This window comes from Theropithecus gelada, chromosome 10, assembly GCF_003255815.1.
Source record: "Theropithecus gelada isolate Dixy chromosome 10, Tgel_1.0, whole genome shotgun sequence".
NCBI lineage: Eukaryota > Metazoa > Chordata > Mammalia > Primates > Cercopithecidae > Theropithecus > Theropithecus gelada.
The window spans coordinates 620,599-648,224 of record NC_037678.1 but is presented as its reverse complement, the minus strand read 5'-3'; the positions used below and the strand labels follow the sequence as shown (position 1 = coordinate 648,224).

Genomic DNA, 27,626 nt, shown 5'->3' with positions numbered 1-27,626 from the left:
CTCGAACTCCTGACCTCAAGTGATCCACCCACCTTGGTCTCGCCAAGTGTAAAGATATTTTTAAAATAGAGAAAAATCAATGAAATCAAGAGATTTTAAAAAAAAAATCAATAAAATTGATAAATATAGACTGATCAAGGAAAATGAGAGGGATGAGATAAATTACCTATGTCAAGAATGAACGATGGTTCATCATTATGAACCATACAGACAATAAAAGGATAATAAGAAAATATGCTGAACAACTTTATGCCAATAATCTGACATCTAATAATTGGATGAAATGGACAAATTCCTTAAAAGAATTACCAAAGTTTACTCAATATTACCCTGATAACTTTAATAGCCCTCTAGCTGATGCAGAAGTGAACTTCTCATTAAAAACCTTCCCACAAAGAAAACTCGAAGCCCAGATGGGTTCCCTGGTGAATACTACTACAGTTTTTAGGGAATAAGTTACACCATCCTACTCCCTGGTCACTGCAGGCCCAGCTTAAACCGACCCCAAACCAGACAGACACAGAAAACGGGAGGTCGGCCACAGAGCAATCTGCTTCACCAGCACCGTCCCCAACCCTGGACAAAGCGTTACCAAGCTGAGTCGGGCAATACACGAAAAAGATACGAATTGCGACCAAGTGAGTTTTCCCAGGAGAGCCAAGCAATGAAATTCCCTATACAGGCTGAGATAAAAAGCTACAGGATCATTTGAATACACGTAGAAAAGTGTTGCAGAAAATTTCACACCCACTGGTAAGAACTCTTGGAAAAATAGGACTAGAGGGAACTTCCCCAACTTAATAAAGAACACCAACAAAATACGACTCCTAACATCACTCTGGGCGGTGAAAGATCGCGCACTTTTCCCTAAGGTGTGGGCGGCAAGAAGGCGGACCCCCGCGAAGCTCCGCCCACTCACGCGAGGCCACGCCCGCCCTCCCGAAGCCCCGCCCACCCGGCGGGCACAGCGCCTTGCGCGCCCGGCATGACGTCACTCCCACCAGGCACCTCGCCTCGTCACGCGCTGCCAGGCGCCAACCGCCGCCCTCTATACGGGTCCCGGCTCGCGCGACGACCCCAACGCGCATGCCCAGGCGCGGCGACCCCATTGGTCGCGGGCGGCGGGAGCGGCGCGGTCGCGTGCGGGCGGCGGCGGCGGTGGCGGCGGCCGAGGCCGGGCGAGGGCCATGTTGAGCCTCGCGGCCAAGCTGGTGGCCTTCTTCTGGAGGACGGCGGACACCGCTAGGGAGGAAGCCGGGCGGCTGGAGCCCGAGCTCGCGGAAGGTGGCTCGCGGGAGGCGGCGGGGCGGCCGGGCGGGAGGCGGGTCCCGGGCCCTCGCGTGTCAGTCACGAGGGAGCCGCGCCCCGAGGTCTTTGAGTGCAGTGCGGCGGGCGGGAGACGCTGGGCCCGGCCTTTCCTCATCTCCCCTCGCTCGCCTCAGAGGCTGCGGACCCCACACGCCCCCGCCCTGGGCGCCCGTCCTCCATGAGGTCTCGCCGGTGTCGCTAGCCCCCCTGGCCGCCCTCACTTTGTGTTTCTGCGCCGAGCAGCTGCCGAGGCGCCTGTCCACGTCGCTCCTCCCTGTGGGCAGCGCCACCGGCGGCTGTGTGCCTAGAAAGCCCCGGAAAACGCGGCCCCGCCGACCTCGCCTGTCCTTTCAGAACGCGCTGCGCCCACGCGCGCCTTGGCCTTGCCTTGCTTCCGAGCCCATCTTCCTAAAGCCGGGGATGCGCTCGGATTCCCGCACGATTCCTTTCTCCCGAGGTGTTTTTTTGTTTTTTTGTTTTTGGTTTTTTTGTTTTTGTGAAACAGAGTTTTGCTCTTGTCACCCCGGCTGGAGGGCAGTGGCGCGATCTCGGCTCACCGCAACTTCCGCCTCCCGGGTTCAACCGATTCTCCTGCCTCAGCCTCCCGAGTAGCTGGGTGTACAGGCACCTGCCACCACGCCCGGCTAATTTTTGTATTTTTAGTAGAGAGGGGTTTTCACCATGTTGGTCAGGCTGGTCTCGAACTCCTGATCTCAGGTGACCCACCCGCCTTGGCCTCCCAAAGTGCTGGGATTACAGGCGTGAGCCACCGCGCCCTGCCTCTCCCGAGGTTCTGATGGCTTCTCCCGATGTTTCCTTCTGTGGGAATGAAATCCACGGTAGTGGATCCCTAGTTGCCTTCTGTGAGAGAAACCAGGAGCAGGCTTCAGGAGGGGAGCTTCCTGCTGCAGGCAGCGTGTTCAGGGCCTCTGGATCCACAGGGGCCGATGCCTGGGGGGGCCGGCGCCCGGGGGGCCGGCTGTGTTATCTGGAGCACTTGCTCCGCAGATCTGCGTCTCTTCGGTAGAACGCTCTCAGCCGTAGCTGGAGCTCCAGCTCTTGGCAGCGCCAAGATTCCTTGCCTGTACCGTAACCGGCGCCCCACGTTCCTCCCGTGGCTTGGAAGCTGCAGGAAAGGCGCGTTCAGAACTCAGGACCATGGCTGCAGCAGTAGCCAAATGGCTGAGGGGTGCCCTGCTCCTGGGTCAGACTTGCCTGCCCAGCCCCGAACCTTTTCTAGCAGCATATTTGTTGAGATTCTCTAGTTTTCTAAGGCTGCTGCTGATGGTGATGAAAGAAGATAATCGATAGCGCTAATAAAACCGTGCATGCTAGTATCTCCCAGATGCTGATATACGTGGCAGTTTACGTAGCACTTAACTTGTGTCAGCCACGGAGAGGTCCATACATGCATGTGTGTTCTGCCACTGAACCCTCCAGCAGCTCCCTTGGGTAGTGACGATTAGTCTCCATCTTACAGATGGCAACAGGCCCAGAGTAGTTAAGGACCTGGTCCAGGGTTACACCAATGGCGGTAGAAGAGCTGGGAGTCAACCCCCGCAGTCCGCTGTGGAGTCAGGGCTGTCACCTCCACAGCCACTACCTGTGCCCTTCAGAGGAAACTGGGCTGTCTGCCCCCAAACCCCACGTTCCAGACACAGCACTCTCTGATGGGATTCTCTCTGTCTCAAGTCAGCCCGTTAGGCGACAGTCCTTCATGGAGGCTTTTGCACTCTGCCTTTCTCTGGTGGGACTTCACTGTAGTGTGCCCTTGCTTTTATGGCCAAGATAACTTTTGTTTACCCATCTCAGGTGACACTAAGCTGAAAACTGTACGGGGTGTCGTGACAAGGTACTGCAGCGATTATGGCATGATTGATGATTTGATCTACTTCTCCAGTGATGCTGTGACTAGCAAAGTGCTTCTGAATGTTGGACAGGAAGTGATTGCAGTTGTGGAAGAAAATAAAGTGTCCAATGGACTGAAAGCAATCAGGGTAAGGTTTGAGTTCATTTGGGAACAGTTTTTCTTTGCCACAGTACTTTATGTTGTTTTCCTTGGGTTTAATCTATCAGACATGACCCGGCCAAGGGAGAGAGAGTGGAATATACCTTCAAGGGGATGCTTTTGCTCTGTATGATTTCTGTTTTAAAAAATAAACAGACTGGGTACAGTGGCTTACGCCTGTAATCCCAACACTTTGGAAGGCTGAGACAGGCAGATGACTTGAGCTCAGGAATTAGAGACCAGCCTGGGCACCATGGTGAAACCTTGTGTCTACAAAAAAAAACCTCCACAAAAAGTAGCCTGGTGTAGTGGCACATGCATGTAGTCCCAGCTACATGGGAGGCTGAGGCGGAAGGATTGCTTGAGCCCAGAAGGTTGAGGCTGCAGTGAATTATGATCGCATGACCATACTCCAGCCTGGGTGACAGAGCAAGACCCTGTCTCTATAAATAAATAGCAGTCATTGTAAATCATTCAAACAACATAGACATGTATACTTTAGAAAGTAAAGCTTGCCTATGAATTTATGCTGTGGAAAACATAGCAATTATGTATCTATTATTTTTGTGCTTTTTGAACAATTTAATGGTTATCACCAAAGTAACATCAATAATACACTAATTTATATTCTTAGGAGCAGAATGAGAGGCTGCACTTGATTTGCATTTAAGCCTTAAGTATGGTAACTTTTCATGTTTTTTCTTCTTTTTTTTCTGAGACGGAGTCTCTGTTGCCTAGGCTGGAGTCGGCTCACTGCAAGCTCCGCATCCCGGGTTCACACCATTCTCCTGCCTCAGCCTCCTGAGTAGCTGGGACTACAGGCGCCCACCACCATGCCCAGTTAATATTTTTGTATTTTTAGTAGAGACAGGGTTTCACCGTGTTAGCCAGGATAGTCTCGATCTCCTGACCTCGTGATCCACCTGCCTCGGCCTCCCGAAGTGCTAGGATTACAGGCGTGAGCCACCGCGCCTGGCTTCATGTTTTTTCTGTGAATTATTTTTGTGTCCTTTGTTCACATTTTTGTTGAGTTCGACCTTTTCTCTTGTTAAAGCTTATATATTGGCCGGGCGCGGTGGCTCAAGCCTGTAATCCCAGCACTTTGGGAGGCCGAGACGGGCGGATCACGAGGTCAGGAGATCGAGACCATCCTGGCGAACACGGTGAAACCCCGTCTCTACTAAAAAATACAAAAAAAAAAAAAAAACTAGCCGGGCGAGGCGGCGGGCGCCTGTAGTCCCAGCTACTCGGGAGGCTGAGGCAGGAGAATGGCGTGAACCCGGGGGGCGGAGCTTGCAGTGAGCTGAGATCCGGCCACTGCACTCCAGCCTGGGCGACAGAGCCAGACTCCGTCTCAAAAAAAAAAAAAAGCTTATATATTAGGGAAATTAGAGCTTTTTTTTTTTTTTTTTTGAGACAGAGTCTTGCTCTGTCGCCCAGGCTGGAGTGCAGTGGCGCGATCTCCACTCACTGCAAGCTCCCCTGCCTCAGCCTCCTGAGTAGCTGGGACTACAGACGCCCATCACCACGCCCGGCTAATTTTTTTGTATTTTTAGTAGAGACAGGGTTTCACTGTGTTAGCCAGGATGGTCTCGATCTCCGGACCTCATGGTCCGAGTGCCTCAGTCTCCCAAAGTGCTGGGATTACAGATGTGAGCCATTGTGCCCGGCCGAAATTAGAGCTTTTTAAGGAAAATTATTATATAAAAGTGTTAGGAATATTTTCCCCAGGATCATCTTTGACTGTGTTTTATAGTTTCATTTTTTGTAGTTAAATGTGCCTCTTTTCCATGTAGCTTTTGGATGCTGTAAGAAGCCTTAGGGAGGCTTATTCCACTTCTTATTTCTAATATTCAGATTTTACCCTGAAAATTGTTTATTGACAATTGGAATTTTTTTTTTTAAATTTTTGAGACAGAGCTTTGCACTGTCACCCAGACTGGAGTATAGTAGTGCCATTAGCTCACTGCAGCCTCAAATTCCTGAGCTCAAGCGATTCTTCCACCCTAGCCTCCTGAGTAGCTGGGAACACAGGTACACACCATCTCACCTGACTAATTTTTTTTTTTTTTTTTTTTTTTGAGACGGAGTCTCGCGCTGTGTCACCCAGGCTGGAGTGCAGTGGCGCGATCTCGGCTCACTGCAAGCTCCGCCTCCCAGGTTCAGGCCATTCTCCTGCCTCAGCCTCCGAGTAGCTGGGACTACAGGCGCCCGCCACCACGCCCGGCTAGTTTTTTTTGTATTTTTAGTAGAGACGGGGTTTCACCATGTTAGCCAGGATGGTCTCGATCTCCTGACCTCGTGATCCGCCCGCCTCGGCCTCCCAAAATGCTGGGATTACAGGCTTGAACCACCGCGCCCGGCCTCACCTGACTAATTTTTAAAATTTTTTGTAGAAATGGCATCTCTGTTGCATAGGCTGATCTGAAACTCCTGGCCTCGAGTGATCCTTCTACCTCGGCCTCCCAAAGTGTTGGGATTACAGGCATAAGTCACCATGCCTGGCCTGTTTGTTGATATTTAAATATTTGACCGGCCTGGAATTTATTTTAGTGCACAGACTGAGAGAGGGAACCAGACATTGCTTTCCTAATGGCTAGCCAGTCATCTGCATTGCTCACTTTTTCCCTGCTGATTTGGAAAATTCTTTAATCATGCACCAGAATCCCACCTGCATGTGATGTGGTCCTGATGCTTATAAGGGGGTCTCATGGCATGGGTGCTGTGATAGGTGGTGAGCAGGTTTCCCTTCCTTGCTCTTATTAGCATATGGTATTTTTCTGGCTCTTCAGTTGTTCTGGATGAGTTTTGGAATCTTTTTGCTTCTCCCCCTCTGCCCAGATTTGCTTTGGGTTTGCAGATTTGCACTGAGTTTATGGATTTCATTTAGAATAATTGATATTTGGGTGATGTGAAGTCTTTTCCAACAACACATTATGTTTGTGCATTTATTTAAGTCTTCCTTTGTATTCTGTTTTTGTTTCTGAGACGGAATCTCGCTCTGTCGCCCAGACTGGAGTGCAGTGGCGCAATCTCGACTCACTGCAAGCTCCACTCCCTGGGTTCACGCCATTCTCCTGCTTTAGCCTCCCAAGTAACTGGGACCACAGGCGCCCGCCACCATGCCCAGCTAATTTTTTGTATTTTTTAGTAGAGACGGGGTTTTACTGTGTTAGCCAGGATGGTCTCGATCTCCTGACCTCGTGATCTACCCTCCTCGGCCTCCCAAAGTGCTGGGATTACAAGCGTGAGCCACCACGCCTGGCCCTTTGTATTCTTTTTATAGTTCAACAGTTTTCTTCATTTAGGTCCTGTGAATTTCTTTTTTTTTTTTTTTTTTTTTTTGAGACGGAGTCTCGCTCTGTCGCCCAGGCTGGAGTGCAGTGGCTCGATCTCCACTCACTGCAAGCTCCGCCTCCCGGGTTCACGCCATTCTCCTGCCTCAGACTCCCGTGTAGCTGGGACTACAGGCGCCCGCCACCGCGCCCGGCTAATTTTTGTATTTTTAGTAGAGACGGCGTTTCACCTTGTTAGTCAGGATGGTCTCGATCTCCTGACCTCGTGATCCGCCCGTCTCGGCCTCCCAAAGTGCTGGGATTACAGGCGTGAGCCACCGCGCCCGGCAGGTCCTGTGAATTTCTTATTAAATTTATCTTCAGGAGTTTTTATGTGTTCTATTAACATCATTTTCTATTGTATTTTCAAATTTATCTTTTTCTTCTTATATGGGAAAGCTTTTGGTTTTTAAATGCAATTTGGAATCTGGCAAACTTATTGAGCTATTAACTACTTTTTAAAAACACTTAAGATGGCCAGGCACAGTGGCTCACGCCTATAATCCCAACACTTTGGGAGACCAAGGTGGGTGGATCATCTGAGGTCAGGAGTTCAAGACCAGCCTGGCCAACATGGTGAAACCCCATTTCTACTAAAAATATAAAAGTAGCTGGGTGTGGTGGCACACGCCTGTAGTCCGAGCTACTCGGGAGGCTGAGACAAGAGAATCACATGAACCCAGGAGGTGGAGGCTGCAGTGAGCCAAGATCGTGCCACTGCACTCCAGCCTGGGCAAGACAGAGTGAGACTCTGTCTCAAAAAACTAAATAAATTAAATAAAATGCTTGAGACGTACTTTATTACACTATTATAGTTAGTACCATCTAATGCTTAATATCATCTTTCTCAAATTAAGAAAAATGCATACCCAATAAAATAATTCAAAGTCTAGAATTCCATCATTCAGTATGGTAGCCACCACTCATGTGCAGCTGTTTAAATTTATTAAAACTAAATGCAACTTACAGCCAGTCATGGTGGCATAAACCTAGAGTCCCAGCTACTTGGAGAGGCTGAGGTGGGAGTTCGAGACCAGCCTGGGCACATAGAGACCCTGTCCCTTAAAAATAAATGAATGAAATTATTTTCTCAGTTTCCTTGGCCACATTTCAAGTGCTAAATGAAGCCTAGTGACTACCAAATTGGGCAGCACACATAGAGAACATTTCTGTCAGCTCTGGCTTAGAGACTGAATACAAAGTGGAAGAGCCTCCTCCATGTTCCCCACCTGCACGTTCATGCTGCAGACCTGATGCTCTGGGTTTCTGTTTTTACCTCATCTGGTGGGTAGTGGAGTCACTCGAACAATATGCTTGTATCTTTTATTAATTCACCAATGTTAGTATTTATGGACTTCCATCATCAGAGTTGTACAACTGGCTTGTTCACACTACCCTCTTTCCCTCTCCCAATTTTTTAATTATATTTTTTCCTCCAAAGATTTCCTTTTGAACTTGAAATTACACCATAGTCCTCATGTTTTTATGTGTATTTAAAGGAGTACTCTGGGTTCAGAGTCTTTCAAAGGGGATCTGGAACTCAGAACCTGTGGAGATGATGTTTGCCTCATTCTCTGAGCTGTGGTTGTGTAGCTCACACGCAGCCTTCCAAAGCAGGTTCTCGTACCAAATTCCTGTTGATTTTAAGACACACCATTAATTTGATAATGAAAATTTAAAATGGAAACATAGGTCTTGAGACTCATTCTGATCTCAGAAATGTGAGAATGTGGAAAAACTGGCCCCTGGGTGTCCAGCAAGTCCCAGCCCCTTTGGTGCTGCCCTTCGCTTGTTCCATCTTGTTAGGAATGCAGGATCTTTTTTGTTATGGTGAAGAGTGTTCGTCTCTACTCACAATCTTGCTTTTATAAATTAGTAATGGATTTTTCAAGTACTTTTCAGTATCTTCCACATGATGCCATAGTTTTTGTCCCTTTGAACTGTTAACATGGTTGGAAAATATGAGCAGTTTCTGTGTTGTGAGCCGTTCTCACTTGACGAGAATGATCCCCATTTAGTATAAACCTGAATGTACTTCTGGATTTATTTTTTATTTAGGTATTTTTCTTGTGGTAAAATATGCATAATATACCATTTTAACCATGTTGAAGTGTACGGTTCAGCGGCATTAAGCACATTCACATTGTTGTGCAGCCATCACCACAATCTGTCTTCAGAACTTTTTCAGCATCCCAGTAGACACTCTGTACCATTAAACAGTTATTCAGTGTTCTACTTTATGTCTTTATGAATTTGCCTATTCTAAACACCTCATATAAGCGGAATCATGTGTCTGGCTATTTGACTTAGGTTTTCAAGATTTGCCCATGTAGCATGTATCAAAAGTTAATTCCTTTTTTATGGCTGAATATTCCATTGTGTGATTTTGTTTCTCCATTCATCTGTTGATGGACACTTGGGTTGTTTCTACTTTTTGGTTGTTGTGAATTGTGCTGCCATGAACAAGTGTCTGTCTGAGTCCCTGTTTGGTTCTTTTGGGGCTATGCCTAGGAAGAGAATTGCTGGGCCACATGGTCAAGTCTAGGTTTAACTTTGTGAGGAACCAGATGTTTTCCACAGCAGCTGCACCGTTTTATGTTCCCACCAACGGTGCATGAGGTTTCTACTTTCTCTGTATCCTTGCCAGCACTTGCTATTTTCTTTTTCTTTTTTTTTTTCTTTTGGCAGTAGCCATTCCTCGTAGTTGTGAGGTAGTATCTCACTGTGGTTTTGATTTGCATGTCCCTAATGATTTGTGAGGGCATCTTTTCGTGTGCTTATTGGCCGTCTGTATATCTTCTTGGGAGAACTGTCTACTCAAATCCTTTGCCCGTTTTGAAATTAGGTTGTTTTCTTGTTGTAGGAATTCTTTATATATTCTGGATATTAATCTCTCATCACATACTTGATTTGCAAATATTGTCTCTCATTTTATCAACTGTCTTTTCACTTTCTTCATAGTATCCTTTGATGCACAGATGTTTTAAATTTTGGTGGAAGTCTAATTTGTCTCTTATTGCCTGTACTTCTGATGTCACAGTCAAGATACCGTTGACTAATACAAGAATATTAAGATTTTTTTCTACTAAGAGTTTGATAGTTTTTGCTTTTAAATTTAAGTCTTTGATTCATTTAAAAAAATACTTTTTGAGGCAGGATCTCACTTTGTTGTCCAGGCTGTGGTGCAGCAGCACAGTCACAGCTCACTGCAGTCTCAACCTCCCAGGCTGAAGTGATCCTTCCACCTTAGCCACCTGAGCAGCTCGGACTATGGGTGTGTGTCACCTCACCCAATTTTTGTACTTTTTGTAGAGATGGAGCCTCCCTATGTTGCCCAGGCTGGTCTCGAACTCCTGGGCTCAAGTGATCCGCCCACCCCATGCCTTCCCAAATGCTGGGATTATAGGGCTGAGCCACCCCGCCTGGCCTCTTTAATCCATTTTGAGTTAATTTTTGTGTATGGTGTAAGATGAGGGTCTAACTTTATTATTTTGCCCATGGTTATTTTTCCCAGCACTATTTTTTTTTAAAGACTGCACAATTGCAGTTTATCGAATGGTCCTTGTCAAAAATCAGTTGACTGCACATGCAAGGGTTTATTTCTGAACTCTCTTTACTATTCCATTGGTTTATATTTCTCTCCTTACACTGGTGCCACACTAGTTTGATGACTGTGACTTTGTAGGAAGTTTTGAAATCAAGGGATATGAGACCGTCAATTTTGTTACTCCTTTTCAAGACCATTTTGGCTATTCATGGTCCCTTGAGATTCCATTAGAATTTTAGATGGGTTTTTCTATTTATATAAAAATAGACCCATAGGACTTTGATAGGGATTGCATTGAATTTGTTGGGGTTTTTTTTGTTGTTGTTGTTGTTCTTTTTTTGAGACAGTCTCGCTCTGTCGCCCAGGCTGGAGTGCAGTGGAGCAATCTCTACTTACTGCAAGCTCCGCCTCCTGGGTTCACGCCATTCTCCTGCCTCAGTCTCCCAAGTAGCTGGGACCACAGCTGCCCACCACCTCGCCCGGCTAGTTTTTTGTATTTGTTAGTAGAGATGGGGTTTCACCCTGTTAGCCAGGATGGTCTCGATCTCCTGACCTCGTGATCCGCCTGTCTCAGCCTCCCAAAGTGCTGGGATTACAGGCTTGAGCCACCGCCCCCAGCCTGTTGGGGTTTTTTTGTTGTTTGTTTGAAACAGAGTCTTGTTCCGTCGCCCAGGATGGAGTGCAATGATGCGATCTTGACTCATTGCAACCTCCGTTTCCTGGGTTCAAGCAATTCTCATGCCTCAGCCTCCCAAGTAGCTGGGACTGCAGGTGCTTGCCACTACACCCAGCTAATTTTTTTTGTATTTTTAGTAGAGATGGGGTTTCACCATGTTGACCAGGCTGATCTTGAACTCCTGACCTCAAGTGATTCGCCTGCCTCGACCTCCCAAAGTGCTGGAATTACAGGCATAAGCACCACACCCAGCCTGAATTTGTGTAATAGATCACTTTTGGTAGTAGTGCCATCTTAATAAGTCTTAAGATTGTCATCTTAATAATTAGGTATTAACATCTTAATCTCTTATAATCACTTTGGGTAGTATTGTCATCTTAATAGTTAAGTTTTAAGATTGTCATCTTGGCCGGGTGTGGTGGCTCATGCCTGTAATCCCAGCACTTTGGGAGGCCGAGGCGGGTGGATCGCAAGGTCAGGAGACGAGACCATCCTGGTTAACATGGAGAAACCCCATCTCTACGAAAAATACAAAAAATTAGCTAGGCGTGGTGGCGGGTGCATGTAGTCCCAGCTACTCAGGAGGCTGAGGCGGGAGAATGGCGTGAACCCCGGAGGTGGAGCTTGCAGTGAGCAGAGATTGCTCCACTGCACTCCAGCCTGGGCGACAGAGCAAGACTCCATCTCAAAAAAAAAAATAAAAAGATTATCATCTTAATAATATTAGGTTTTCAAATTCATGATCATGGTTGTCTTGCTGTTTATTGAGGTATTTAATTCATTCATTAGTGTCATTGTACGCATCTTCCATCTCCTTAGTTAGGTTACTAAGTGTTCTTAGGGATTAACCTGTTAACCTAACAATGCTGTTATAAATGGAATTGTTTGCTGTTTCTTTGGAATCCTTTTTCTTGATTTCCTTTTTGGATTTTTCATTTCAAATGTCTGGAAATCTGATTTTTGTATATTTGCGTCCTGTGCTGGATTCATTTATTAGCTCTAACCATTTTTTGTTTTATTTACATGTGTGGAATCTTTAGAGTTTTCCACAGATGAGATCCTACCATCTGTGAATAAAGATAATTGAAATTTGAAAGTCTTGAAGTGAGCATGGGCATCCTTACCTGGTTCCTGATCTTAGAGGAAAGCTTTCGGCCTTTCACCATTGAGTGCGGTGTTTGTTGTGAGTTTTTTATTTATGGCCTTTCTCGTGTTGAAGAGATTTCCTGCAATTCCTAGTTTATTGAGTGTGCATCATGAAAAGTGTTGATTTTGTCAAATGCTTTTTGTGCATCAGTTGAGATCATCGTGATTCTTTTCCCTCATCAATGTAATATGGTGACTGATTTTCCTATGTTGAAACACTTGCATTCTGGGATAAACCCCATTTAGTCATGGGATATAATCCTTTTAATATGCTGCTGCATTCAGTTTGATAATATTTTGTTGAGGATTTTTGCATCAGTGTTCATAAGAGATTGCTGTAGACTCAATGTAGGTGTCCCCCAAAATACGTATGTGGAAATCCTGACCCCAGCGCGATCTTATTAGGAGGCTTTGGTGGGTGATTAGGTCACGGGGCAGATCCCTTAAGAAACATACCCCAGAGAACCCCTTTGCCCTTTCTGCCAACAGCAGGAAGATACCGACTGTGAACCAGGAAGAGGGCCCTCACCAGACCCGGAATCTGCCAGGGCCTTGATCTTAGACTTGCAGCCCTAATGGACTCAGACAGGCATTCCAGCCTATAGTTTGCTTTTCTTGTAGTTCTTGTATTATGGTTTAAAGAACAGTGTGTTTGTTTTACAGGTAGAAGCTGTCTCTGATAAATGGGAAGACGACAGCAGAAACCAAGGCAGTCCCTCAGACTGCAGCCCCCAAGTGTTGATTGGCTGTGTGACTTCTCTGGTGGAGGGCGCAGGCTGTATCAGTCAGACCACCTACTTCTCTCTGGAGAGTGTGTGCGAAGGTACGCTCAAGGGTCTGTTTCACATTTAAAATTAGGTTTTGTGTTTTAAAGGATTGTTATGGGCCAGGCACAGTGGCTCGTGCCTATAATCCCAGCACTTTGTCAGGCTGAGACGGGAGAATCGCTTGAGCTCAGGAGTTGGAGGCTGCAGTGAGCTATGATCCAGCCAATACACTCCAGCCTGGATGACAGAACACAACCCTGTGTCTAGATTTGCGATGGCTACACACATCATTGAAGGGATCAGGTTTGGGCATGCTTTGTTGAGAGGGTTTGGGGATTAGAGTAGCTCCTCCAGGTGTTGGCTTTACACAGAGGGTCTTGGATATTGAGTGGACTTTGGGAGAGGGGACCAGGTCATTGTTTTGTTTTTGTGTTTTTGTTTTTGTTTTTCGAGATGGAGTCTCACTCTGTTGCCCAGGCTGGAGTGCAGTGGCGTGATCTCAGCTCACTATAACCTCTGCCTCCTGGGTTCGATTGATTCTCCTGCCTCAGCCTCCCGAGTAGCTGGGATTACAGGTGTGCACCACCATGCCCAGCTAATTTTTTGTATTTTTAGTAAAGATGGGGTTTCACCAGGTTGGTCGGGCTGATCTCGAACTCTTGACCTTAGATAATCCACCCGCCTCGGCCTCCCAAAGTGTTGGGATTACAGGCATGAGCCACCACACCCAGCCAGGTCACTGTTGAAACTTGTGTTTTTATGTGTTTTGTGTTCATTTGTTAAATGCAGTCGGTAATTTCTGGGTAGTTGTTGCTTCCATTTAATTATAGTGTTATGATCTAAGTTAGTGTTACAGGAATACTGAGGTACTATTTAGATGTTTTAAAATAGGGCTTGGGGATAACATTGTTTCTTTCCAAAAGTATATATCCTTTTACTTTCTTTTTTTTTTTTTTTTTTTTTTGAGACGGAGTCTCACTCTGTCGCCCAGGCTGGAGTGCAGTGGTGAAATCTTGGCTTACTGCAAGCTCTGCCTCCTGGGTGCACGCCATTCTCCTGCCTCAGCCTCTGGAGTAGCTGGGATTACAGGCGCCCGCCACCACGCCCGGCTAATTTTTTTGTATTTTTAGTAGAGACGGGGTTTCGCTGTGTTAGCCAGGATGGTCTGGATCTCCTGACCTCATGATCCGCCCGCCTCGGCCTCCCAAAGTGCTGGGATTACAGGCGTGAGCCACCGCGCCCGGCCCTAGGACATGGTCTTCTTAAAATACTCCCTGACTTTGAAGTCAGTGCCCTAGCATATTTTAATGTCTTCTGTTTTCTTTCTGTTCTTTTTTTGAGACGGAGTCTCGCTCTGTGGTCCAGGCTAGAGTGCAGTGGCACGATCTCGGCCTCCCAGGTTCACACCATTCTCCTGCCTCAGCATCCCGAGTAGCTGGGACTAGAGGCGCCCGCCACCGCGCCTGGCTAATTTTTTGTGTTTTTAGTAGAGACAGGGTTTCACCATGGTCTCGATCTCCTAACCTCGTGATCTGCCCGCTTCAGCCTCCCAAAGTGCTGGGATTACAGGCGTGAGCCACCGTGCCCGGCCTCTCTTTTCACATAGACAGTAATTTCACCATGGCTCACATGTTGAATGTAGATGTCAGCTGATATTTGTGCTGTTACGTGTTCATCACCAGCTTTCTGGAGAAACAAACTCAGTATTCAATTATACTCTTTTTTTTTGAGCTTCCAGAGTGCTTGTTGCAAAATAACAAAAAGATTTTAACTACCTGTACCATGGCACACCTGTGCAGACCACCTCTCTGTTCTGTCAGCACTGCTCAGCCACTTCATGTCACTGAACCTGCAGTTTTCCACCAGCTGCGGAAGGCCCAGTGGTGTCTTGCGTCCGGCAGGCCATGGCTGGGGCCACAGCCCAGCTCTCTGGCACACTGAGGGGCTGGCTGGACCATTGAGTGCTTCCCTCACACCTGAGCGCAGGTGTCTCTCTGTCCCTGAGCACCATGTGTGTGTCCCTGACAGGGAGGTGCCACAAACACTACAGGACAGGGGAAGGGGGATGCCACCTGCCCTCAGATGTGCCACATGGGGCAGGACTACCATGAGCATGCACAGTGCACCTTCTGGAGCCTAGAGGTGTGAGTGAGAGGCCCCAGCTCAGCTCCTTTTTTTGCAGTGGTTAATATTAATACTTCAGGGTTTTTAATTCCAAAATATGTTTCTCACAGTAGTAGAAAGTGCCTTTTAAATGTTCAAATGTATCCTCAGATATGGTAGAAATGATTTCAGTCTACCACAACCTCAGAATAACTTATGCACTTTAACACTACCATGGCTTTTCGCTGGTGGTTTTAGGCTTCGAGCCCTGCAAGGGAGACTGGGTAGAGGCTGAGTACCGGATCCGGCCTGGCACATGGAACAGCGAAGCCACCTCGGTGAAGCCGCTGAGATACAAGCGCGTGGACAAGGTAGCGTGCCGACGAGTGGCTCCTCTCTGTGCTTCTAGCAGACCTGCCATCAGGGGTAACTTGCACAGCCCAGGCTTCTTCTGCATGTGTTGGGAGCCTGGAAAAATACAGCTTAGTCATGGCCAAAGAGGAGTGTGTTTTCCTATTGATAATGCTGTGTTTCCTTAGGAAACAGTAACCCTGAGTGCTTGCATAGCTAAATTCTAAGGTCTACAGCTTACGCGACAGTACTAAAATGTTCTAAGGAGAAAGGTGTGTTAGAGAAATATTGGACTATGTAACAAACCTGCACGTTATCCACATGTACCCTAGAACTTAAAGTATAAAAAAAAAAAAAAAAGAAGAAAAGAAAAGAAAATATAGAAGGAAAAAAAAAGGAGAAATATTGGACGAGTGCTATGGGATGGCGGACTTGAGCTTCCTGGTGCAGCTTGTGTGCTTTGGGCTGACTTGGGTGTGTGTTAGAGCTGTGCCCTGGCGTCGTGCAGCACCTGCTTCCCGTGACGCTCAGCTCTGTGCTCCCAGGTCTGCATCTCTAGCCTCTGTGGAAGGAACGGGGTGATAGAGGAAAGCATCTTCTTCACCTTGGACTCCTTGAAACTGCCAGACGGGTACACACCCCGGAGAGGTGACATGGTCAATGCAGTGGTGGTGGAGAGCAGCCAGTCGTGCTACGTCTGGAGGGCGCTCTGTATGACCCTAGTGAAGAGGCGGTAAGAAAACGCTTTTCTGGCCAGGTGCGGTGGCTCACGCCTGTAATCCCAACACTTTGGGAGGCCAAGGCGGGTGGATCATGAGGTCAGGAGTTTGAGACCAGCCTGACCAACATGGTGAAATCTGTCTCTACTAAAAGTACAAAATTAGCTGGCCCTGGTGGTGGGTGCCTGTAATCCCAGCTACTCGGGAGGCTGAGGCGGGAAAATTGCTTAAACCTGAGAGGCAAAGGTTGCAGTGAGCTCAGATCGCGCCACTGCACTCAGGCTTGGGCGACAAGCAAAACTCTGTCGCAATAAAAGAAAACGCTTTTCTTCTTTGGGATGTGAAAGACCCAATTTAAGCATATTTTGAAGAGTTACTTTAGTAAACCAAATAGTAGACATTTCAAGCCCTGAGTTGTTGAGGTAAAAGGAGAGCATCCCTAGTACTTCGGGAGGCCGTGGCAGGAGAATTGCTTGAGCCCAGGAATTTGAGACCAGCCTGGGGAACACAGTGAGACCCTATCTCTACAAAACATTAAAAAATTAGCCAAGCGTGGTGGTGTGTGCCCCTGGTCCCAGCTAGGCACGAGGCTGAAGCAGGAAGATTGCTTGAGCCTAGGAGCTTGAGGCTGCTGTGAGCTGTGATCGTGCTACCACAGTCTAGCCTGAGCAACAGAGCAAGACTCAGTCTTTAAAAAAAAGAGAAAGGAAAAGGAGGCTGGGCATGGTGGCTCACGCCTGTAATCCCAACCCTTTGGGATGCCAAGGCGGGTGGATCACGAGGTCAGGAGTTTGAGACCAGCCTGGCCAACATGGAAACTCTGTCTCTACTAAAAATACAACAATTAGCTGGGTGTGGTGGCAGGCACCTGTAATCCCAGCTACTTGGGAGGCTGAGGCAGGAGAATCGCTTGAACCCAGGAGGCAGGGGTTGCAGTGAGGTGAGATCGCGCCACTGCACTCCAGCTTGGGTGACAGAGGGAGACACCGTCTCAAAAAAAAAAAAAAGACTGTCTTGCCTGGGCACGGTGGCTCACGCCTGTAATCCCCGCACTTTGGGAGGCCAAGGCGGGTAGATCACGAGGTCGGGAGATCGAGACCATCCTGGCGAACATGGTGAAACCCCGTCTCTACTAAAAATACAAAAAATTAGCCAGGCGTGGTGGTGGGCGCCTGTAGTTCCAGCTACTCAGGAGGCTGAGGCAGGAGAATGGTGGGAACCCGGGAGGCGGAGCTTGCAGTGAGCCTCTCGAGATCGCACCATTGCACTCCAGCCTGGGCGACAGAGCGAGACTCCATCTCAAAAAAAGAGAGACTGTCTTTTGGAGGCTTTCAGCTATCTCCATGGTTGACTGAAGGTAGAGTTAGGGGTCCCTCTTCATCCTTCATCTTACATTGGTGATTGACATTTTTGGTGGATTTTTCTCTTGTTGTTTCACATTTTGGCATTTAAAAAAATGCATTGAACATGGTTCTTAAAATTACTGAATTTCCGGCCAGCCACAGTGTCTCATGCCTGTAATCCTACCACTTTGGGAGGCCAAGACGGGCGGATTACCTGAGCTCAGGAGTTCAAAACCAGCCTGGGCAACACGGTGAAACCCCGTCTCTACTAAAATACAAAAAATTAGCCAGGCATGGTGGCACACACCCTTGATTCCAGCTACTCTGGAGGCTGAGGCAGGAGAATTGCTTGAACCCGGGAGGCGGAAGATGCAGTGAGCAGAGATCGTGCCACTGCACTCCAGCCTGGGTAACAGAGCCAGACTCCATCTCCAATTAAAACAAAAAATTATTAGATTTCCTGTATCTGTGTTCTTTGTGTGCTAGACATGAAAAGGCTTCCCTGAGTTCGCTACTTGCGGGGCAGCCCCAGTTCTGACCCACCCCCTCCCTGCCTGCCTATAACTGAAAGGTATGTGAGACGGGCCTCAATCAAGTTAGAAGTTCACTTTGCCAAAGTGAAGGACATACCTGGGAAAAAGGACCACAAATCCACAGGAACAATCTGTGGTTCTTGCCCTTTTCCAAAGATGATTTTGAGGCCTTCGATATTTAAAAGAGAAAAGTGGGCTGGAGGAGAAAGAGGGTATGGTCACATGACTGGATACACATTTGCAAGAGGTAAGGAAAAGGAACAGGGAGGGAGAGTTGGTTATGTACATCAGTACTTCGATGTAAGAGAAGGTAGGTAACATGGAGATGTTCAACCTTGTCTCATAGCTCTCTGCTTAGGGACAAAGGAAAGGCAGCTTCTTGCATGACTCAGCTTCTGGCTGAGTTTTTTCCTTTTGGCATGGTGAGTGGGGTACCGAGTCTTTCTTTTCTTTTTTTTTTTCTTTTCTTTTTTCTTTTTTTTTTTTTTTTTTTTTGAGACGGAGTCTCTCTCTGTCACCCAGGCTGGAGTGCAGTGGTGCGATCTCAGCTCACTGCAAGTTCCACCTTCCGTGTTCATGCCATTCTCCCGCCTCAGCCTCCTGAGTACCTGGGATTACAGTCACCCGCCACCACGCCTGGCTAATCTTGTTGTATTTTTAGTAGAGACAAGGTTTCACTGTGTTAGCCAGGATGGTCTCAATCTCCTGACCTCATGATCCGCCCGCCTTTGCCTCCCAAAGTGCTGGGATTACAGGCGTGAGCCACCGCACCCGGCCGTGAGTCTTTATTTTCTTTTCACACTCCTCACTCACCACCAGTGAGCTTCTGAGACATCTCCTCCATCAGTCCACTTATTTTTGATCCCGGTAGAATGCAGGTTCTGTTTGGGGAAAGCGTCTGCTTTCCAGCCCTGTATCTGGTGCCTGGCTGGGCCTCTGGGTGCGGACAGACAACCCTGTGTTAACTGAGCCACGGGTGTGTGGAACAGTGCACCCCATGTAAGGGAGCTGCCGGAAGGTGGACTAGAGGCTGTGGGGGTGTGTTAACGGGACAGGACCTGGTGGGCTCTGCCTCCTAGGCGCCTCGCCTCATGGCACACTGGCAGATGCTTGTTTGGGTGCTTGGAGCCCAGTTCCCCCTCCCCACTGGACCGTGCTTTCCTTTGGGAGGGTGTCTAGGGCCCATCTCGTGGGCGAGGATGTGACATGCACTCCATCTGACCACAGAGGCCTGGGACGCACAGGAGCTCTGCTTTCAGCCCAGTCTGCTGAGCATGCCGGTGCCAGGACATAAGACAGGGTGGGGTTCCTTGACCTGCACCTCCTCCTTGTGTCTGAGTCAACTCCTCAGGCTCCCCATCTGTTCTCTGACCTCATCCCCAGGCAGAAGCTGTGGCGTCCCATTCTTCCATCAGGCCCAGAAAGCCCGGGCCTGCAGCGTGGCCTGGGGTCTGCAGGGATTCCCCAGGGTGGGATTCACCAGGGCCGCTAAGGAGAGAGCACAGCACCAAACCTGCGCTTTCCTCACTCTTCTCTTTAGGCTAGAAATGCTTGAAAAAGACCTGTTTCTGCCCCGACAGCATTTCCCCACTGAGGCCTCCTGACCACAGAGTAGAAGCTGCTGGGATGGGCGAGCCAGTGAACTCGGGGTGCCTGTTCCTCAGCTTGTGGCCCCAGGTGGGGCGGCCCCTCTGCACTCCAGAAACAGATCATGAGCTGAACGAGCTCCTGATCTCCGCTCAGTCCCGCAACCTTCCCATGCAAGAGCTCCGCAGCTTCTCCTGTGGGGGCTGAGCCAGGGACTGGCAGCAGCATCTGACGACTCCTTCCTGCAAAATCCCCACCCCCTCCGTCAGCAGCGCTGTGGCCTCTCTGCCCCTGCACCTCCCTTGCCACACCTGGGCACACGGAGAAGGGAGAGCCGGACGGGCGGCCGCCAGGAGGGGCTGCTCTGTAACTGGGAACCTCACTGAGTTTGCAGCAGGGGCCAGAATTGTGGGGAGCCATTCTAGAGACCCCATTTTTTTTATGGCGCCACAGATTGGAAAGTGGCATGAGGCAGGTTTACCTTCTGGAAAGAGCTTGTGGAGAGGCAGGGAGGAGAATCAAGCCTGCGTCACCAGTAGAAGAAGGGGAAGTAAATGGGTCCATTTTTAGGGAAAGGTAAAATCTCATCTTCTCATTTTCTAAAGAAAAATACTTATTTCATTGTTTTCAAACGTTTCAAAGCAACAGAACTCTTTCCAAAGCAAGTTTAGTGGAGCCCTAATAGGCAAGGCCTGTTGCCTCCCCCACCACCACCTTGGAAGGTGGCTGGAGGGAAGAGGACTGAGAATGGCACCCTAACTCTACGTCCTGAGCAAGAGGTAGGGGAGTGCCGGGGAGCACATTCAGGACACCATTCTCAGGCTCATCACCTGTGACTGTCCTCTGGGCTGCTCCCTTTTCTCTAGACTTCACGAAGCGTGTTATTTTCTTCCTTCGGATTTGCCATCCTTCTTAGAAACCTAAGTCTTGTGGAAGCCCTGCCTGTGGTGGAGTGGTCCTGTGAGTGCCCCCACCGGCAGTCTATCGTTAAGAGCGGAGGCAGGTGAGGAAGGGGTGGTGCTGCTGCAGAGGGACATCTTCCTGGGGCTCTTTTTTCAGAGACGCCGCCCCCGTTCATGAGGCCACTCAGTTCTATGGAACCATTTTGTTGAAGAACAAAGGTGATATTGAAGTTACACAGATGACACATTTTGGAACCCTAAAGGAAGGAAGAAGTAAAACCATGGTGATCTGGATAGAGTGAGTTTGCCACTGAAACATTTTCTGTAAAGCTACATTAATGGCTTTTAAACTGTGACATAATAATTTCTGTAAAACCAACTTTGGTCATTTATTTTTTTCTTTATGAAGGTCTTTTCAAACTTTTTTACCCCAAAATGTCCTTTTTACTTATATTCGTAAGTGTATTTGCAGTCACCACTTCCTAGATTAAGTTCTGTGTTTTACGGTAACTGAATATTTTGGTTTTAGAAATCCTGGCTGGGTTCATGGTTAATTTTCTTTTTCCAGGAATAAAGGAGACATTCCTCAAAACTTAGTCAGCTGTAAACTGGCTGGCTGGGATCAGTCCAAACAATTCAGATTTCAAATGCTGGATAAAGACCAGACGTGCCCCATAGTATCTTTTGTTTCTGTTTCTGAGAAGGAGAATTCATCAGATGAAAATGTTAATTCATTAAATAGCCACACAAAAAACACAGTCTCTCAGATGTCAGAGAACGGTTTGGTGAACAACAGAGAAATCTCTCCAGGTAGTGGACGTTTCGGCTGTCACTGCATGAGGTTGGGCGGGCTAGGGGCCATGGGGTTGTGAGCTCTGGAGCAGGCCATGGAGTTGTGAGCTCTGGACAGAGGGCAGGCAGCAGGGGCCAGAATACCCGGCAGCTGCAGTGCTTTGTGCTCTGAGCTCTTCGGCTTCAGGCCCTTCTCCTCTTGCTGACAAGGTTAGGGAGAGGGACAGAAAGCAGCTTGACAAATACCAACAGGTGCTTCAGATGGCAGCCAGATCCTGAGTGCTTCTAAGCAGGGAAAGATTGCCGGGCACGCCAGAGGGGGGCCTTCTTTCCCAGCACTTGGGTAGTTGTGGTCACAGCCCTTTCCTACTTCCAGCTGCTCTCTCTGTTTATGTTTTTCCAGCCACCATCTGAGACTTTGCCCTGTGTTTTTGTGTGCGTCTGTCTGTGTGTGTGTGTGTGAGAGAGAGTCTTCATTTCCACTAAGCATGCCAGCACTGTTAGAGATAATTTACCTTTTGGCCTAACTTTGTATTAAAATTTTTATTTCCCAGGTGATTATCCCTGTAGAGGAGAAAATGGAGAAAAAGACAACATTCTCTCAAGGAAGCAGACGACAGAGCCCGAGCCTGGGGGGCTTGTCCCTCCAGGGGGAAAAACCTTCATTGTGGTCGCATGTGATGGAAAGTAAGGGCCTGGAGGTCTGAAGAAAGCTGCCTTTTTAAGTTTCTCTGATACTTCTAGGTTGGGCGTTATGAAAGGTACTCCTTTGAGGCGGGCAGATCACCTGAGACCAGGAGTTCGAAACCAGCCTGGCCAACATGGCGAAACCCCGCCTCTACTAAAAATACAAAAATTACTTGGGCCCCTGTAATCCTAGCTACTCAGGATGCTGAGGCAGTAGAATCACTTAAGCCCAGGTGACGGATGTTGCAGTGAGCCAAGATCGCATGACTGCACTCCAACCTGAGACACAGCAGGACTCTGTCTCAGAAAAACAAAAAGGTACACCTGATTGTTTTGATGTGACAGAATCCTAAGAAAAAGCATTGATCTAGAAGCCGACTACCAAGTGTGACCCACCTGGGGCAATGGATCCTGTAACTTCGCACCACTCATGAGGGTCCTCCCCAGACGGCCTCGCTGTCACCCTCACAAAGAAAACAGGGCCTCTGTGAGGCTCTCTGAGGCCTAAGCTCCCTGTGCTTCTGCTGTTCTGAGACATCATGTTGGCTCCTCTTCACTGCCTTACCCGTGTTCCCCGTAGCCGAGCCCTCGAACCTCGGTCATCTCCATCCTGTCACCTGGGTGTTTGGCCAAGGCACGGACAGCACAGTGTGCTGAGGGAGGGGCAGGGACGGTCCCTTCCTAGCTGGGATGCCAGTCACCAACCTTGAGCCCTCCCCTCTCCCTGGTGTGGTTGGCTACATCAACTGACCAAACAGGCCCTGTCCTCCAGCTCCCTGTGTCCCCACATCCCTGCCTGAGCTGCCCTACGGTGCGTGATTGCCTTCCAGCTGGGTGTCTAATCCTCAATTTTTTTAAAAAACTTAAATCTGATGAAATCACAGCTCATCAACATCAAGCTGTGGGTGGCAAGTGCACAGTCAGCTGTGTGAGGTGCAGCCAGCTTCAGTGCTTTTTTTTTTTTTTTTTGGACCTTATGACAACATAGAAACAGGTTTTAAAAAAAAGAAAAAGTCACAGGTGGGCACAACATGTAGTGTGGATGGTGTAGCCCCAGTTAGAGCCGCAGCAAGGGCTGAGCAGAAAGCACATTAGGTGTAGTACCTGTTTTTTGTCATGTCGTAAAATTCTGACTTAAAGCTGGGAATATCAAAACTTTCCTATTCTTATATGTTAAGATTACAAAAAAGACTGTCATAGATGCTTAATTGTTGTTGTTGTTGTTGCCCAGGCTGGAGTGCAGAGGCATGATCATGGCTCACTGCAGCCTCCACCTCCCTGGGTTCCCACCTCAGCCTCCCAGGTAGCCGGAACCACAGGCACGCACCGCCATGCCCGGCTAATTTGTGTATTTTTTGCAGAGACAGGTTCATCCTATGTTGCCCAGGCTGGTCTCAAACTCCTGGGCTCAAGCAATCTGCCTGCCTCAGTCTCCCAAAGTGCTAGGATTACAGGCCTGAGCCACCGCACCCGGCCCATAGGTGCTTAATTTTATCTTGAGAAAATATTAATTACATAGCTTATTTTAGAAAATCTCTTTTTTCTCTGGAAAAAGAATTATTGAAGACTAAAGATGACTGTTAGCTCTGTCACTTTTCTTGTATGTGCAAAGGAAAATTGTGTTGACTCTGCTTGTCTTAATTATGACTAAAACTAAATTTCATTTTGTGTTTTCAAGAAATCCTGGCCGCTGCAAGGAGCTCCTTTTGCTTTGTTTTTCCGATTTCCTGATTGGGCGATACCTTGAAGTAAATGTTGTCAGTGGGGAGGAGTCACTAATTGCTGTGCGCGAACCATTTTCTTGGAAAAAGCTTAAAAGTTCACAAGCGTTAACATCCGCAAAAACGACAGTTGTTGTGACCACACAGAAAAGGTACCCTAAGTGAAATGAGTGTGGCTCTTGGTCTGGCAGTTTTATCTGCTGGGTTTCAAGCCTCTTTCCATGATTGTATTTGGGGGACGGGGTGCATTTCCATGGAACTCTGAAGGTCAAGTTCTGTCTCTGCAGCTGCCCAGCAGCAGCGTGAAGCCCAAGGAAGACGGCCTTCACTCCCTCAAGCCCCACTCTGCCCTGGCAGTTCTCAAGGTGGCTCTCAGAGCAGGCTGGCCTCACCCAGCTCCCACCACCTCTCCCATCCTGAGGAGGCCACGGTGTGTAGTGCACGGCATCCCTGTGTCACTCGCACTGGGAGCAACAGGATTGTGGGGTCACCCGAAGCCTGTTTGAAGATGTGGTACCACTTAAGAATGAAGTTAGGAGAAACAGTGTGTGATCTGGGACTTGTGGCTGGGGAACATAGGGACCACCCAGATTTTAACTGGAGTTTTGTCTCAGGAAAGCATTTCACGTCCACGTGTTCTCTTCTGTAGTTATAAAACCAAAAAGCCCTGAATAGCAGGCTTTTCTTTTCTTTTTTTTTTTTTTTTTTTTTTTTTTTTTTTGAGACAGAGTCTCTCTCTGTCGCCCAGGCTGGAGTGCAGTGGCGAGATCTCGGCTCACCGCAAGCTCCGCCTCCCGGGTTCACGCCATTCTCCTGCCTCAGCCTCCCGAGTAGCTGGGACTACAGGCGCCTGCCACCTCGCCCAGCTGGTTTGTTTTTTTGTGTGTGTGTTTTTTAGTAGAGATGGGGTTTCACCGTGTCCGCCAGGATGATCGCGATCTCCTGACCTCGCGATCCGCGTGTCTCAGCCTCTCAAAGTGCTGGGATTACAGGCTTGAGCCGCCACGCCTGGCCTTACAGTAGGCTTTTCTAAAGTTTAATGACTTTGTCCCATGCATGTGACGTTTCCTCCATCAGCTATAATAACTGATGGGTTTGAGCTCTGCTACTACCCCAGAGCCCCCTGAGGGTGAGATGGGTCACTTTTGTAATACGGGAAAATTCTGAATTTCAAATCACGTGTTGCCCCAGTTACAGTTCAAGATGAGGGATTACGGACTTCTACTAAGTTGCAGACTGAAGGGAAAACCTGTTACCAGAGAAGAATGTGTGGTTGTTTACCTTTTAAGGTTAGACCATTATCTGAATCACAGCACCACCACCAAGAAGCTGTGTGACCTTGGGCAAGTTTCTTAACCACTCTGAGCCTTATTCTTGTTGGTAAAATGATAGTCCCTGCCTCGTGTGGTTTGAAGGTTGAGTGAGGTCATGCATGTAAAATGTGCAGTTTCCTGGCACAAAGCAATCACTCAGTAAGTGAATAAGCAGTCGTCATCCCTGGGCACATTATTATTGAGAAAAAGGGGCTCACTGCCTGATGCACTAGAGGCCATTGCTACGACAGTGGGTTTCTGAGAAAAGAAAAGCTTTGTATTGAAAACCAACCCCCAAGGAGACAGGAGTCAAGCTCAAATGTGTCTCTCTGTGCTGGCTTTAAGGCAGTAATTTTATCAGAAAACGTTTAGCAGGTAGAGTCTGGGATTAATAGGTAGTTGGTGGAAGGAAAAGGGAGGGCTGGAAAGGCCTTGGGTGTGCGTAGTTACCTCTTCATGCTACCTCACGGGTCATGTGCCAGTTCGGAGGGAGTTCACATGAAACACATGGTGGGAATCCAGGCTGTGATGTCAGTAAGCTCTGCACAAACTCCAGTTGTCCATTTTGGTTCTAGCTGATCTCAGCCAGTCCTTTGATGTCATAAGCAGAGGGAGTCTCAGCGTTGGAGTTGTTTCTTATCACCCATCCTGCAGGCTCAAGAATTTCTGTTAGTCATTGGTTTCTTTAACTCTTTGGGCACAGTTTCAACATCAAGGGGCTGTAGGGATGCAACCCAGAAAAGGAGCAGGAAGGTCCCTCAGCTGCCAGACAGAGTCCCTGAGGATCGAGTTTTAATTATAGGAGCCTTGGAGGATCCCTGGTTCTCATCTAGTGACACAGCAAGCAGCTTTCTAGTTAGCATTTGGCTTAACACAAAGAGTGAAATACACAAAGCAACAGCCACAAGGATTTTAACCCCCTGGTCAGTTACTTCCCTGTGAATATTAACATATTGTGTGGGAGCGTCTCTAAAACAAGGACATTAGTTTCCTGCCGGTCAGGTTGGTGACCCAGAGTGCCTGACCCGGGTTGGCTCAAGCACACCTGGAGCACCAGGGGTCTGGACCTGCCCATGCGGGCATTGGCGGGTGCCTGCTTCCAGAGCTGTCCATCTGTGGCCGCCTGTCACAGGCACTGTACTTCCTGCTAGGACCCCCAGTGCCAGGCAGCTTTGGCTCTTAGAGCAGCGCGTTCACTCAGCAGATCTGTTCTGGGTGCTCTGTAGGCAAGCACCATCCCAGCTGAGTTTCTAGCCACCCATCATGGTAGCGACCACATTTTGTTAATCCAGCGTGTCTGTTGAGGCCATGTGGTTCTGTTAGCTGTTCAGGCTGTTGACCTAAGCCTGTAGTGATCATCCTGGTTTCCCTTTACCTTGTTCATGTTAGTAATCAATGCTTTCCAAATACACCTCACGTGAGCACTGACATAACCCTTGGCACAAACCACAGGGAATGTCTTCACACCGTTTCTCCTGTTGAGGGGTGAGCCAGTGGAACCCAAATTGAGATGACAGTGAATGGAATACAGAGAGCAATGTGAGCTCTCTTGGGTGAGACTGCACTGAAATGGAAAGCTAGGAGGGAATGAGGGATAAAGGTCCAGCTAACATCCTTATTCGCTGAATTGAGGTTTATCAACCTCACTCTGACTTTTCGTTTCCCTGTTCTCTCCTGGCTTCTCCTCTCCTGTCTGTCTCTTTCCCGTCGTCTCTGTTGCTGCATTGGGCTTGCCTCCAGAGCAGCAATGTTCTTCATCCTGAACATGCAGAGAAACCACAGGCGGCCGGGCGCGGTGGCTCAAGCCTGTAATCCCAGCACTTTGGGAGGCCGAGGCGGGCGGATCACGAGGTCAGGAGATCGAGACCATCCTGGCTAACATGGTGAAACCCCATCTCTACTAAAAAAATACAAAAAACTAGCCGGGCGAGGTGGCGGGCGCCTATAGTCCCAGCTACTCGGGAGGCTGAGGCAGGAGAATGGCGTAAACCCGGGAGGCGGAGCTTGCAGTGAGCTGAGATCCGGCCACTGCACTCCAGCCCGGGTGACAGAGCGAGACTCCGTCTCAAAAAAAGAAAAGAGAAACCACAGGCTGGGAAACAACAAAAACAAATCGAAGGCAGGACCCAGACAGAGCAGCCTTTTCCTAATGTGTGCCTTGCAGGGATAGGCCCAGATGGAGTCCTGATGACAAATACAGTAGGAAGAGCTCAGCTCATAGAATGTTAAAAACAGCTGTTTTCAAACTCCTGGTTCCAGCAGATTCTGGGGGTTCCAGCCCTGTTTTCCCACAGCCTGCGCAGCTACACTTACCTGTTTACAAATGGTAGACTCTTGGGAACTGTTTGAGGAAAGGATCCCAGAGCTAAAACAAAAGCTTCAAACCACTGCCTTAGACCAGCTGTTCATATATCAGTTCTTTTCAGTGAGTGGATGAACTTCGGTCTCCCTAAAATAGGACAGGATGTTTAGTAAGAATGTCTAGGCCGGGCGCGGTGGCTCAAGCCTGTAATCCCAGCACTTTGGGAGGCCGAGACGGGCGGATCACAAGGTCAGGAGATGAAGACCATCCTGGCTAACAGGGTGAAACCCCGTCTCTACTAAAAAAATACAAAAAACTAGCCCGGCGAGGTGGCGGGCGCCTGTAGTCCCAGCTACTCGGGAGGCTGAGGCAGGAGAATGGCGTAAACCCAGGAGGCGGAGCTTGCAGTGAACTGAGATCTGGCCACTGCACTCCAGCCTGGGCGACAGAGCGAGACTCCGCCACAAAAAAAAAAAAAAAAAAAAA

The 27,626-nt window shown here is 48.4% G+C and overlaps 1 protein-coding gene across 3 annotated transcripts in view; it reads left to right on the top strand.

The window, feature by feature from the left end:
- Window positions 1-1,104: 1,104 nt before the first annotated feature.
- Window positions 1,105-27,626, top strand: part of MOV10L1 (Mov10 like RISC complex RNA helicase 1) — a 71,730-nt gene continuing 45,208 nt past the window's right edge. For 2 of the 3 annotated variants that reach the window (XM_025399124.1, XM_025399125.1), the window contains exons 1-9: window positions 1,105-1,284; window positions 3,121-3,305; window positions 12,684-12,843; window positions 15,149-15,261; window positions 15,787-15,974; window positions 20,483-20,623; window positions 20,894-21,135; window positions 21,672-21,804; window positions 23,483-23,677. In XM_025399124.1, the coding sequence (XP_025254909.1) occupies window positions 1,188-1,284; window positions 3,121-3,305; window positions 12,684-12,843; window positions 15,149-15,261; window positions 15,787-15,974; window positions 20,483-20,623; window positions 20,894-21,135; window positions 21,672-21,804; window positions 23,483-23,677 (1,454 nt within the window). In that variant the 5' untranslated portion in view covers window positions 1,105-1,187. Of the gene's footprint in view, window positions 1,607-3,120; window positions 3,306-12,683; window positions 12,844-15,148; window positions 15,262-15,786; window positions 15,975-20,482; window positions 20,624-20,893; window positions 21,136-21,671; window positions 21,805-23,482; window positions 23,678-27,626 lie in introns of all 3 variants that reach the window. The other variant, XM_025399126.1, reaches the window with a different exon arrangement.